This window comes from Micropterus salmoides, unplaced genomic scaffold (genome assembly GCF_014851395.1).
Source record: "Micropterus salmoides isolate LMB-PRFRI ecotype aquatic unplaced genomic scaffold, ASM1485139v1 Ms_hic_scaffold_10, whole genome shotgun sequence".
In the NCBI taxonomy this organism is placed as follows: domain Eukaryota; kingdom Metazoa; phylum Chordata; class Actinopteri; order Centrarchiformes; family Centrarchidae; genus Micropterus; species Micropterus salmoides.
The window spans coordinates 24,817,746-24,832,826 of record NW_024040041.1 but is presented as its reverse complement, the minus strand read 5'-3'; the positions used below and the strand labels follow the sequence as shown (position 1 = coordinate 24,832,826).

Genomic DNA, 15,081 nt, shown 5'->3' with positions numbered 1-15,081 from the left:
TCCTAACCATAACCAAGTACTTTTGGTGCCTAAACTCAACCAAGTACTTTTGGTGCCTAAACCCAAACAAACTGCAACAGCTTCACATTGTCAACAAAGCCTCTGGTGCTTAACTTGCCATTTGGTTCACAGAATCTGATAGGTCACACATTTTGGTGTGACACCTGTAACGTGTAATTGTAGTCCAGTTTCCACAGTTGTCCGTTTTTCCTATTAAATTCAGCTGATTGCGGTAAAATGCCATCGTATATTACTCTTCAAAGGTAAATTATGAATGAGAAGTGAGTGTGTGTTTCTTTTAAGATGACTGGAAGAGAGGCACAAGTTACACTCCTAAACAACGACGATGTTTTTCTGTGAATGGATGTGGCTAGCTGTATGGACGGAATTAATGTCATATTTTGACAGAATAAATAAATAGTGCCTGTAAAATACTGTTACTAGTTGAATGATTGAAGCGATATACAGTCAGCTTTGTTGCTACATTGACAGGTAAAGTGCTAAGTAGAATAGGCTCAAATCAATATGCTATATTTAAGGAATTAGCCTGCTAGTTTCCCGTTACAATGTTGACTAAATAATTAAATATAAATCAATGACAAAAACCCTCCCCTTATGTCTATGTGATTAAACTTTATAATTTTTGAATGCATTTCCTGTCAAATCGCATGCTTTTATTTTGTAGTTTTTGCGTGTATTTCCTTTCCTGACCGGCCTGACAGAGGAGGTCTGCCTGGGGCTGCTCCTTGTTACATACGCTTTGGTCTGGTAAGTGAAAAAGGTCTGTTTTCAGGCGCAGTAATGTGAACAGAAAGGCTAACATTAATTTAACTTGAAATTAGCTGGCTAACAGAATGAGGTAACATTAATGTTCACTAATGTGCACTAAACTGCTGTAACTTAGTTACCGTTCTTTTAACGTTAGTCCTTACGTTACTGTGGACACAGCCAAGCTCTGGCTTAATATAAGTTAAAAAGCGGTTTCTGAACGCAGACAAGTCCCTGGTTGCAAAAATAAGTCCGGTTCCATTAGAAATAATGGTAAAATGTTGCTACTTCTCAGCTGAATTATTACCTCAGTAAACACTTTCATAATGAGTTTATGGTCTCAGTCGCTAGTTTCAAGTATTTTCATAGTTAATAGTTCATTGAGTAAATGATGGTCCTATTTAGGGGGAAATAGATGATAATGCTTTTGGGCAGGAATACCTTGTGATTGACTGGTCGCTACCATGGTGACCTATCAGGATTGAGGCGACTTGTGTCTGCTGCTTTGTGTACATTTTTTATTAAATGGCTGTCAGCAGGAGAAAGAGCATGTCATGTTTGAGTCTGTTAATATGTTTTGTTTTAAAAGTAAATTGTTTTGTTAACCTTTCTATTTTTTATAATTTTAACTAATTACATTTTAGGTTTTTTTATATCCAGGATGTATTTAATAACCGATAAAACATGATAACAGGATAACATAACTTATAAGTCTTTGGTTTTGTTGTAACACTGATAAATAACTTTTGGAAGGAGGGCCGGTAAAAATTGTCTTTGGGCCAGTAAGTTTGCAAAAAAGTTTAACGTTGAGCCCTGATATTGTTGTTGTCACTGTGTTGGTTTACTGTTGGAAGGAAGTATCCCACTGCTGCAGCTCAGCAAGTAAACACACAAAGACTAACTTCTGAAAATACTTACAATATGTTTTGTGGCTTGTCAGACTTCTGAAGTCTCATAACTCTAATGAACTTTAGAATTTTGTCCTCATTCTCTTACAGTTGAGTCAGATTAAGAAAGCCTTATAGAGTCAGTATAGACAGAAGGAATCATAACAACCACCAGTAACAACTTAACATGTTGGCATGTGAGTATTATATCAAGACAGGCTTGGAAAAAAATAAAAAATATGCTTTTAAGTGTGTGGGGGGCACTGATGAGCATGCGGTGCTAGCTTTGTTTTATAATTATCCTCATAATTGGATTGTTTGTATTTTGCAGTGCAAAGATGAACCAGACATTGCTGACGGATTGCATCAGGAGTGTCAGTGTCAGTGACCACAGTGAGGAGCACTGTGGTCACTGACACTGACACTCCTGATGCAATCCGCTTCAGCCAAAGTGAAAGGTGGCTGTGGATGGATTTGTCTGTTTCTCTGGGGGTGGTGATGGAACACTGGATAAGACACGTGCCTTTGGTGTGAGAGACACAGGTTTAATTCCCCATTGTGATACGTCCACCAGTGCGTCCCTGAGCAGGACACTTTACCCCTAGTTGCTCCAGGGGTGTGCGACCTCTGACATATATAACTATTGTAGGTAGCTTTGAATAAAAGCGTCACTTAAATGTAAATATTAATGTAACTCATGCACAAAGTCCTGAAAGCACTTCTGAACTGGCCGTTCAGGCCAGCTGTGACAAGGTCCACAAATGAGGTACTCATGCACTAGTGACATCACTGCGGATATCACTTCCTCCTCCTGTAGGTTCAGTGACCTGTTCACCCGGGCAGAGGAGTACGAGGATTCCCAGACCAAGCCGCCCAAGTCCCACCGGAAGGCTCCGGCCTCCCGGCCTCCTCACCATCAACGAGAAGGAGAGCGCCTCCAGTAGCGCCTTGGTACATAACCCCACCTCCTCCTGCTCCTCTGTGTGAGGGCAACCTGAATCTGCATTTTGTTCTTTGATTGGTCCGTTTCAAAACTACAACGGAAAATTTGATATTTAATGTGTCTTATTTGTGAAACCAGGAAGCAGCTTTGTGTCTTCACCAAGAAGGAACCTCCAGGTTTGAAAGGTTAAGCCTCAAACCTGCATTCTCTCTTAACTGCCAGCACTGGGGCGACTCCACTGGATCGTATAGAAGTCTATGAGAAAATGTGGCTACTTTTCAGCTGATTCATTGGCTCAGTAAACACTTTCCTAATGAGTTTATGATCTCAGGCGCTAGTCTCCTTCAACATAGAATGATGTTCATTTAGTAAATTATGGTCCCATTTAGAGGAAAATAGACCAGAAAGCAGTGGAGGCTTTAGGGTGGGGCTACATTGTGATTGTCAAGTCGCTATGTGTGATCCAAATATGATACCCCATGGATGTTAAGTCAGACAATCAAACACTCTGGGACCTCCAGATTAAAGGAGCTGCTCTGATAACAGCACCTGTCAGGTACACGTCCTGCAGGGTTTCTGCCAGGCCTTAAAAAGTCTAAAATTTCAAAATCAAAATGAATGGCCTTAAAAAGTCTTAAATTTCCTGAAGTTTGTGTTCTAGGTCTTAAATAACTAATAACGGGTATTTATTTTCCAACATCCATGTAACGCTACCTCTAATGCTCATTGAAATGGCCTCGCAGCGCTCAAGAATGTTTTTTCCTCCCGTGGGGGTGGATTTCTTTCTGTCGCTAGTCCGAATCGGTCCAAATATAAATCGCTCTATTAGGACTACAAAGACTAACAGGCAGCTTTCGTGTTATTGCCGCAAGTCTTTCAGGTTGTGCCACAGATATAAAACAGATTTATTCTTCAGCTATGGGGAAGTGCAACCTTATCGGTTCTTGGATGGAAAAAACGGATCCTATGGCTTAAAACGAGTCTCTAGCAACGTATTTGGAACCTACTGTTGCTGCTTAATGAATGAGCGCCGCTATTAAAATTTCACACGATCGTTAATGGTTATCAGTAAGATACGGTAACACTCTCTCTCCTCGTTCTTCAAATGATGAGCGAATGTGAGGGAGAGAGCGGCAGAAAGTGACGGTGAAAGTTAGCGGAGGATAAGATCAGCATTAAGTTGTCAGGTTACAGCTCTGTCCTCTACTGTACATCTTGATAGTTAAATTAAAAAAGGATGGTGTTGACCACGGAGGAGCTGAGCTTAGTAACAAATTAAAAGCAAATTAGGGATGCAAACTAATGTTAGTCCTTTTAAGATAATGAGGAGATTATTCTTTTGGATTTGGATGTACAAATGAAATGCTTGTAATAATACAGAAGGGAGGTGGCTCTCATGTTGCCTATTTATGTTAATTTCTACAAATGTATAAAGCAGTAAATTCAGACACAAAAACAGCTTGGTGCTAGGCAATGAATGTAAAATCATTGTGGAGAGCATCAAAACTAACCAAATAAATTTTCCCAGATCTATTGGTTATAATTCAACCCCAGTAGACTTATTTAGCAAGTTTAGCTTTTGGGGTGCTCTAGATTTTCCTACTTATTCACAGATACAAGTAATAGATACGGGTAATAAAATGTTCCAAAATTATGTGGAATTGTATATTTCTTTATTGGAAAACATAATTTTCTTGGGGAAGGACCCCCAATGCCCCACACAAACATACCATCTTAATTTTGAATTATACTGCCCTGTGAGAGCATGTTTTAATCCCCATGGACATTACTTCTATTATTATTATTTGTAAATGTAGCCTACCTGCCTTGCGCCTACCTCGACTTCTCCCTCCACTCACTCACACACACACCTTTTACCTCTGGTCTGTCACTGCAAACACACCGGCTTTCCCTGCTTCTCTCTGTCTCCCTGTCTGCTCCCCTGAGTTTTTCCATCAGCAGTAGGTTATGTTTTATAAAGTCACCGAAAAGACACAGAACTCTTCTTTTTTTCCCCCACCAGTGATCCATTTTTCACGTCAGCAGGTCCACCGCATGCCAGCTTGTTAATTACGTTAAGTTTATCAATGTCATCTTCCATCCCGGTGTTTCATTGTTGACATTGTCTGATACCTTCTTATTTTAAACAATCTTTATTATCTATCTTTATTTGCTTATGATTCTATAAAACTCCACATTTAAAGCTTCCTTTTATATTATTTAAGTAAAAGTGCTGCTGATGGAATAAAATTATGCATAGTTGCTTTTTCCACAAAACACAGTAAAGTAAGTAGTAAAAGGAAATTTTATTTAGCTTAAGATTAAAGTTAAGTATTATAACTTAACACCAAAAATCTCATTAAGAATCTAGAAATAGAGAATGTTCAACATTATTGCAAAAAAGAATGAAAACAAACAGATTATCAAAATTGTTGCTGGTTAATTATCTGATCAAGCAGTCAATTAATTGGTCTATTCAGCTTTATGCAAGATGTGCCTTATTTTATGTCTGTTAAATGTAAAAATGACGGAAGATGTTGTGAGAAGATGATACTAATAAAGAGAACTTGAATTGTAATAATGGAGTTGTATTTGTATTTTTGAGGACTATCATCTGAAAATGGGCATTTTGTAATTTTGTTGAGTGAGTTTCCATTAGTATTTGAGTCTAGCACAATTAATCTTTTTGAGTAGATTTCCCTCAGAATATAAGTTGTGCACAATTACATTTATTGAGTAAAGAATAAGTGGAATTTAATTTTAACAATGTTTTTAAAAATGTATTAAATTTAATTAAGGTTTACTCAAAAATATTACCACTACTTTGTTTGAGGTAATCAGTTTCCACAAATATTTCGAGTATTCTGAACTTATTCGGGTTTACAGTGTACTTAAGCAAAAGATCGGTACTTCTCCCACCACTTCACCATATACATTTTCTACTCACTGCTTTCACCGCTAGCAGAGTTGTGGTTTTAAGAACCTACTGACATTTTGTGCTTACTTTATAAAGCAATACACAAATGCAACTTTTCAGTGAGAATATTATGAAGCCTACAAGGCGCCGTGAAAAATGTAACACTTGTACACAAGTTACACAATGTAACCAGTGACCCCGGACTTCTCCCACAGCAGCTCTCATCTGGCAGGTCATACATTGCCTCTGGCTGTAGTATTGAGAGGCCATAGCTGCTGTGTGGCCTGCTGGCCATACCACCACTCACTATTCCCACAGAAGTGGATGTGTTTCTGCACACAAGGGCCTTCCTTTGGGAAATAATGGACTGTCAAAGTAAAACTCATCCAGCTTTTATACAAAGAACTTACGCATGGTCACTAACAGGACACCAAATAACTGAGTATTTTACTGTTGAGGGACCATTTCATTATATTTTATTTGTGTGATTAATTTGTGTGTTCACAAAAGGTGTGTAGGCTACTGTAGTGTAGTATCCTATATGTGCCAAAACAGCAGGGGGCGTTGTTTACCATAACAATATTAACATCAGCTATTTCTGTAATCAGATCTTTGAATGTCAAGTTTAAAACTCCAAATGTTGATTTTAGAATAAAATCTTAGTTCAGATCACATTACACTGTGAGTGTTTTTATATTTCCTGACTTGTACATAAAGTTGCATAAATACCATCCCTCCCATCAGGATTTCTTGTACCTTATAATTTGTCTTCCCTGCGGCTTAAATAGCAAACCAGCTCTGTAGAGGTGTCTTTAAATGCTGACCCCGTTGCGCAAAAGGTCCTGTTGTTTTTCGCTCTGTTGGTTTCACACATTGACCATGACTGTCTGGCCCAGCAGTCCTCGGGGCATTCCAGGCTGACGGTTCAACGTGTGGTGGGAGCCACTACAACTGAAAAAAAACACAGGATGCAAAGGAAAACCACAAAACTCCTGAATATCTAAAGGAAGTAACTAATGTGCATAAATGAGGCATGCTGGCCTTCCTGCTATTTCATAAATTGAGAGACTGGAATAATACAATTTTATCTTGTTTGCACACAGGTCTGAGACACTACACATTCGGGGTTTGATATGCCAGTGGCAAAACAGTTGTACAGTAGTTCCTGTTTTTAAATTGAACTGTAAAGATCCTTCAAAAAATACATTACACAGGATTAAAGTACCACCCAGCCAGATACAATTTTTAATAACCCCTTTTATCTTTACTTCTGTTACATTAGTGAACAGGCTTGGTAGTTCTTTTTCCATGAGAGAGAGCATTTTTGAGCATTTGTGCGTCCATGTATTACACTTCTACTCCCACCTTTGCGATGAGGCCCCTCCACCACTCTGTTGTTAGTGAGGGCCCACATGGAAGCGATTACACTGTGCAGAGAGTGAAATTACAGAGAGAACCTACAGAAATGGAGCCCTCCTATAACTCACTTATTCACTTGGTTTTACACACATGAACACAAGCTCAGAGGCACATACAGCCAAGTGAACACACAGAGAGACAGATGGGCACACACTCGCTCACACGGGAGCTCTGCAGCCACCTTGCCTGAAGCTGTTCATTTCCACTGCTGGCTCTGTTGGGACAAGGCTGCACTGTGCTTCCCTCCCTGCCTACCCTATGAGTGGGACGGGGCCAGGGCTGTAAATTCCTCAAAAAGAGCTGTTAAGAGCGCCTCCATTAAAACGGTGAGGGCCGGTGCTCGCCAGAGAGGAGCCGACTCAATAAGTCATCGTTGAAGCCTGAGGCCTTGCTGGGGCCCACGGGAGTTTAGCCATAGATGAGATTAGAGCTCTCTCATCCTGTTTAATACAACTTGTTTACCTGAAGATGCAGGTGCTCAGAGTGTTGCACTATTGCAATAATGCGCCAATAAGAAAGATTTTACTGGCTTGTAATGTATCTGCAGGGGATTGATTGATTCATCAATTACAAGCTCAGTGATTACTTCCACAGCTGCTTAACTGTGTGGCTTTTAAGACTAACTTTTTAGCCCCTGCTACATAGGAACAAACCTTCCTTTGGCCCATTGTTATTTCAAGAAATTATAATCTCTTACTTCCAACTACTCATCATTTGGATCAGAAAATCCTTTTTTTTCACAAGCCAAAATAGCATCTAACAACTCAAATTATTATTGCAGTATTTCATAGCAACAGTGTATAGGAAGGGGAAGACTGGTCAGGTTGCAGGTCCAACTGTTTTGAAATCAAAAAAAGATGCCATTATATCTGCTGATAATGCACGTCACAACTCAAAATATGGCACAATATGTGTAATTCATTGTAAAGGTATGTACTCAGTGGTGGACAACATACTCTAGATTCATTACAAGACACATGGACACTATGAAAAATGACACATCCACCAGAATGCTTTGGGCTACCACTGTAGACATACTCTTAAAGGTGATCTATCTCTGTAGCTTCATGTCTCAGAACCACAGATATTGTTACACTAAACTCTTGTGCAGGGGGTTTGGATGAAAATATACCCAGATAATAACATTTTAACCGATAAACACTGCGACAAAAAAACTTTCAATCAATGTATTAAACTGAAAAGTTAAAATACAAGGACATAAAATAGTAGCCTGAAGCACTTCATCCCTCATTGTGTGATCTTTTGCTACTTGCACCATCACCCGAAAGTTTATGACAGTGGCATGGCTATGTACACACTGTGGTGTCTGGATACACATTAACCATTCCCTTCCCTCCTCACACACTCCTCCCAATCAAGCCCATTATTATCCCAGGCGTGCTGCAGGCTCCCAAAATATCTGTCACGCAGCTGTCGGCACCTCTGCTCAGCAGCTGGAGAGGCTCTGAGGCACTCTCTCACTTCCAACCCTAATACCATATTCAGAGCACCCTCGCCCTGAAGGTCATGGGGACAAAAACACCCCTAACATCAGTCAGCATTGACTGGTCTGTTGTGTTTGTATTCTTGTCAAAGCCACCCGAGTGGTCTATGCACTTAAGAGCAATAAAATCCCAGGCAAATGCTATGCATGAGGCATGAAAGTGAGCCACTAAGAATGTAAAGATATAAATCTTGGTGGGCCAAACACCTTGTCACAATTTCTACTTTATTTACAAATGCTGCAACGATGTAGCCCAGATGTTGATCTGATTACTTAAGCAATAATGTATGATATGCTGTGTTCAGTGGTTTAAGAATGTCTGGACATCATGTACAGCATGATGCAAACCTATAAGGGACCAGGAGGACAAATCATCATACTTATATTTAAACAAAAAAATCCAAAAGATATATTTTTTTTGTACCAGTGATGTTAGTTTTTGCCGAACAATGCAGTTCTTAAACAGCACAAACAACAATGGCTGCTGAGGAGCAGTACTTTTATATGTTCTGATAAATTAAACAGTCAAACATTTTTCAGGCATCATATCTTTCAGTGAAAAACACGGCTCTGAATTTAACAAGAGTAAGGCGGATGTCATGTTAAAAAAATTATTTTAGTGGACATGAGATAAATGGACAAAAAAGCAGGACGCCTCCTCTTGGTGACTGTCAGGACCTGTATTTATGGCTGGAGGCCCTGAATCAAAGTCAGAAACTGAAATGCACATTTAAGCCTTCAGTCTCCTGCCAACTTGTTACGCTCCATCCCACTCACAGTGGCTGCCTCTGAAAGCAATGATAGGAGGAGAAAGAACATATTGCACTTCCTGTTGAGATTTCAAGGGACAGCAAGACAGATAGATATAGTATGTGCTCTGGTAACTCTCAGCTGCTCTCCTATGGTTTCGGATAATGTATGACTGCAACTGATCTAGTGTTAGCCTTGAGACCACGAGTTCTTGAGTTTGTGCCAAGATTTGATTAGAAACAGTCCTACTACATGTCTGGGTAGGTTTTTTTTCTTTTTCCCTTCTCCCACATTTTTCTCTTTTCATCAGTCCTGATTTCCTTTGTCTGATTTTAAGCCCCTTCATGACTGATATAATTCGTATACAGTAAAAATAAGTTACTGGTACATTTGCACAAACATGAACAATAGCTCCCCACTTACAGTGAGAACACTGGTGCTTGTGACTAACAACATGATCCTTTTCTGACATGTCAAGGCCTTCTTCCAATAAGAGCGACATCATAATATCAACTCAAGGAGCATTCTTCCTGTCTTACCCCCAATCCTTGGCTTGTCCCTTCTTGCCTTCAAGCGAGCAGAAAACGTCTGCATGCAAGACTAACATGGGAGATGGTTGCTGCTGAAAAAATGGGCACCAGCTTTGAAGACAAAAGAATCCACACTATAGAGCCTACCACCTCTTGTGCAGTTAATATAAACAAGTTTGATACATCAAGTTTGTCACAGTGTTTTATAATAAAACTGAACGTCCTTCATTCCCAACATTTTTCTGCATGTATAGAAAAGGTCTACCTGGTAAAGTCTATGTAAAAGTTCCCGAGATGGGTCGTGCAACATACACATCAAGATTTACTTAGAAAAGATTACTAAAAAGCTTTTTCCCCTCTGGCATGAGTTAAATGCACAGAATCTGATTACATTTAGTTTTCACGTTCTGAAATATTCACAAAATCAGTCACGTCTATCCTCATTTGAATCTTCCTTTTCTTCCTTTCTTTGTTGTTCTCCCCTGGAGTAAGACAAAAGCAACCAAATCATACTGAATTTTCCATCACGCTCTCCAAACCCCTCCTCCCCTATACCCTAAAACAAGCTCAGTGTCTACCACCAGCACCCCGCCCCATGCCGCTTCTCTTCTCTCTTCGTTCGTTTCTCTGCCTCACTGCAAAGCCAAACAAGCCAGCCATTAAGTTGAGTTAAGCGCAGGAAGTGGGCCTTCGGGCCAGGCGGCAATGTTTACAAGGAGCTAGTCAGGTTTCAGCGGTGCTTTGAAGTGAGCAGCACACAGGAGACTGTCTGTCACTAGGCAAAGGCCCAGCACCGCTCCACTGACTCACCCGCATTCCCCCCATTCATCTGAGCAGAGAGAGGGAAGAAGGGTAGAGGCTGAGGGGGTGTTAGAGGGTAGATTTATGGTTTTCCCCCCTCAGAGTATCTGTTCCTACCTTTAATCACTCTCACCTGTCTGTTATTACAACCCTTCTTTATTCAATTCCAGATAAGGACATAAAAACGACAAACTTCAACTTGTCCAACAGGTCATGAGATATAAGAGAGGTCCATTTGTAAGGCTCTGCTCATGGTAAACTCATGTCAGTAATTGTACTGTAACCTACAGACATACAGCTTTATATAGTGATTATGGGTTCTATATTATGTGCCCCTCTAAAACTTTGCAGTAAAAATATGAACACACACAAAGCACTGTATGTGCGTGCAATTCTCAAACGCCTGCTTCTAGCCCAGAGCCTCTGCTCTGAGGCAAGAGGATCGGTTTTCTCCAACACACCCATCTACTTCATGACATCACCGCAGACGAGGTTCAGTTTCAGCCATGCATGGCTTGGGGGATTCCAACTTGGCACGGAGCACAGTGGCTCCAGAGAAGTAACACTATATAGCAAAGCTGAACACCTTGTTTTCCCTTCGCCAAACAGGCAGGCAGGAACATTTTCACACCTTACAACAGTACTGACTTTTCATGCCAGATGAATCCTGTTGATTTAACCGAGCCCTCTCCAACAACAGGCAAAAAAAAAGTTTCTTGTTTTGTTTTGCACTTGAAGTCGATGTTAGTGTACGTGTATGAGGAAGGCCTCCGCATTCTTACAGGTTGGCAGCAGATTCTCAAGACACAAAACATTTAGATGTGAAATATTTCAGAATATATTGACAATTTGTGGGATAAGAGATTAACAGGAGAGGTGTGTTCAATTCAGTCTCATATATAAACTCAGTCCTTGCATATCCCTGAGGGTTACAGTCATGTGTAAGAAGCAAAATCCAATTATCTTCTACTGTTGCCTGCCAGTCTAAGGAAACAGATGTTTAGGTGTGACACAACCCGCACGCCCTTGAGAAAACAACATGGCGGTTCTTTTATCAAAGAAAATAACTTGCTATGAAGACACTATTTAATTGTTAAAGAATACTGAACATAAGGAAGGGCAAAAAAATAATCAATACTGTTTGTCCCCCTTGAACTAGGCATTTAAAATTAAGCATTTGATTAATAGGTTTTTGACGATATCTGCATATTTTGCTGTCTCAGCACATGTTTTTGTTTAAAGAGGAGTGACAATGCAGTGGGCTAAACCAAACAAGTTGTTTTGATATCCTGAACTGTAAACATTCTTTTAATCCATAAAAAATTTAAAACCAACAATTAATAAAAAAGGCGCATGACTACATCTACGGTGGCATTTCTTACAGTGCAAACGTAAAGCAGGTACACTAGCAGATAAGGAAAAGTATTTACTTTCTTTAAATACAAATATATAATTTCATGTTTTTACAAATACTATTTACAATTTCATTTATGAAATGTTACAATAGAATAATAAACTGCCATTCTTCCACACCTCATTCCCCCACTCCCTATGTTCTTGGCTGCTGGATCACCACTTCCTTTGAGTTTGAGGTGGCTTTAAGAAAAGAGAAGGGGAGGGGAGCATTTCAGCACATGGCATCCATCGCCATGCTTGTTATTTGTTCAGACAGTCAGGTTCAGTTCTTGTTTATCCAGCTTGCCCTTTTGTCAAACTCTGACCCTCAGTTTTGCATGCAGGCTATTAAGCTGAGGCGAATACAAATGCTGTAAGAACATATAGCTGCTAACTGTGCAACTTACCTATCACATGAAAAACAGGTATTAATGCACAACATTAGTCCCAGCAACATTTAGATGTCCCTTTATTCTAGACAGTGGTCTCTCCATGTTTGCCATTTGTCAGCCTACTGTAGAACTTACGCCAGGAGTGGAGCGTCTTTCCGGACCAGATCCAGAAACCAGAAGTGATACCCACAATCAGTGTCATCAGGTACTTGATCATGTAGACAGTGAAGTCTGGAGTCATGCGGGGCCCACTCTGTATAGGGCAGGGGATGGCCAAGCCCCTGCAGTTATGGCTGACCCAGCTGCGCTCCCAGTGGGGGCGGAAGGCCTGCTCATAGAAGAAGCAGGCAATAACAATGGTTGCAGGGACGGTGTAGAGTACGCTGAATACCCCAATCCGCACCATCAGTCGCTCCAGCTTCTCTGTCTTGGTGCCATCGTGTTTCATGATGGTGCGGATTCGGAACAGTGACACAAAGCCGGCCAGCAAGAAAGAGGTACCGATGAAGAGATAAATGAAGAGTGGGGCCAACACAAAGCCTCGTAGAGGGTCCAGGTTGCTGAGACTGACAAAGCAGACGCCGCTAAGCACGTCACCCTCGATCTGCCCGATGGCCAGGATGCTGATGGTCTTGACGGCTGGCACTGCCCAGGCTGCCAGGTGAAAATACTGAGAGTTGGCCTCAATTGCTTCATGGCCCCACTTCATACCTGCTGCCAGGAACCAGGTGAGAGACAGGATCACCCACCAGATGGAGCTGGCCATGCTGAAGAAATAGAGCATCATGAATAGGATGGTGCAACCTTCCTTTTTGGTGCCTTGGACGATGGTTTTATAGCCATCTGGGCTGAAGCTGTCGTTGCACACCACTCTGTCCCCCAGGAAGTAGCCAGCTATGTAGGCGATGGAGACCATTGTGTAGCAGCCAGAGAGGAAGATGATGGGCCGCTCAGGGTATCTGAAGCGCTGCATGTCAACTAAATAGGTGGTTACTGTGAATAATGTAGATGCACAACAAAGCACAGACCAAACAAGAATCCATATGCGGGAGAAATGAATCTCTTTGTCACTGAAAAACATATTCCCACCGCTCCTTGATGGGTCACATGGAGCTGCACAATCCTTCTCATCTAAAAACTTATAATTTACATATGGGGGTACTTTGAGAACAGGCGGGCAACGAAAAGGCCTCTCATGTGTGGAGACCGCGGACATGTCCTGGGTCCCCGGGACAGAAATGATGGGTGGGACAGTGGCGGTGGAGGAATCGTTTTGGCCCACACAGAGTCCGTCTCCCAACACAGGGAAGTTCTCGCAGCGCAGTCGGTCCGGCCACTGGAAGCCGAACTTGTTCATGAGAGCCTCGCAGCCCTGCTTGGCTCTCTCGCAGATTGACCTGCAGGGAGGAATGGCCTTCTCCAAAACCGTGCACACAGGCGCATACATGGAGCAAAGGAAGAATTTCAACTCCGGCGAGCACTGTACCTTTACAAGAGGGTAAAACTGGTGCACCTCGAGCCCTGCGTCCTCCTGGTTGTAATGGCCGACTAAATTTGGCATGATGGTTTGGTTATAGGCAATATCCGTGCACAGAGGTATTGAAATCGGCTGACAAAATCCATGCTCCGGGACGACTATTCCACTGTCCCCTTGATACTGGGCTGATATCAGCAGAGGCAGCAGGAGTGCAACAGAGCAGGACTTCCACAAAGTCATCTTCCCAAGTTTAAAACAACAATTTTAGTCCGATTAACTAGCTCTAAATTTGTTTTGTTATGTATCATCAATTATCTAATTTGCACAATATTACGAGCAAAACTAACTAAAAGGAAAAACTGCAGTGGTAAAGACCTGGACGCTTCTCTCTTAGTGCTTGTCTCCGCTTTGCATTGAAAACACTGATAGCTGACTTTTTTCTTTTCCTCAACTCCGATTCTTTCACAGTTGTCAAGGTAGCCACAATAAGAAATATCACTGCCGGTAATACCTTTCAAAATAAAGTTCTATTTGACGAAAATTAGTTATTTGTACAAGCTTATTTGTAGCCAACAATGTCAGCAGCTTTATTGTCAAGTAGGTTTGCAGATACAAGGAATTTGCTTTGGTGAAAGGTACCAGCATAGCACAAATAGGTAATATAATAAATAAACGACTGATATGTAGGCCTAACCAATAACTATTGGTTGCAGGCTACCAAAATTAAAATGTAGGCCTATGTTAAGCCTATGTAATTTCAGTTTAATAATAGTAATAATAATGTAGTAATAATAAATAATAATATAATAATAATAATAATAATACATAATAAGAATAATGTATTAAAATTATATAAATTGCATTCATCCATCCGTCCATATTACATTAATATCAAACAGTATACGACAAATTAAATACAGCATCAGATTCATATTCAATTGGAATGGACTGCATTGATATTATCCAATTTTGTTAAAAGGCAATGGTTTTATTAAGTTTTGTATAGCCCAAGTGAATGCTTTTATTTTGAAGGTAATGTCGCTTGTATACTACATAAGTATTTTGGTAATTTTGTCACACTTGACTCCACAGCTGGATTGCGTGGCCCAGTAGATGCGTCCAACTAGACTTTCAAGTTCCACTTCGAGGAGGAGGAGGTAGACTTCCCACCTAGTGTACTTTATTGTCCATGCAATGTTCGTACTCCACAACAAAATTGGGACTAATTTGGTACTTTGTAAATAACTCTTGAATTAAATGGCATTGAAATACATTTTATTTGAACAAAATCTACTTAA

The 15,081-nt window shown here is 40.7% G+C and overlaps 1 protein-coding gene across 1 annotated transcript; it reads right to left on the bottom strand.

Moving 5' to 3' along the window:
• Positions 1 to 11,339: 11,339 nt before the first annotated feature.
• Positions 11,340 to 14,213, bottom strand: fzd2 (frizzled class receptor 2). The gene has a single exon (XM_038704384.1). The coding sequence runs from the start codon at positions 14,021 to 14,023 to the stop codon at positions 12,389 to 12,391; it is 1,635 nt and encodes a 544-aa protein (XP_038560312.1). The 5' UTR covers positions 14,024 to 14,213; the 3' UTR covers positions 11,340 to 12,388.
• Positions 14,214 to 15,081: the final 868 nt, after the last annotated feature.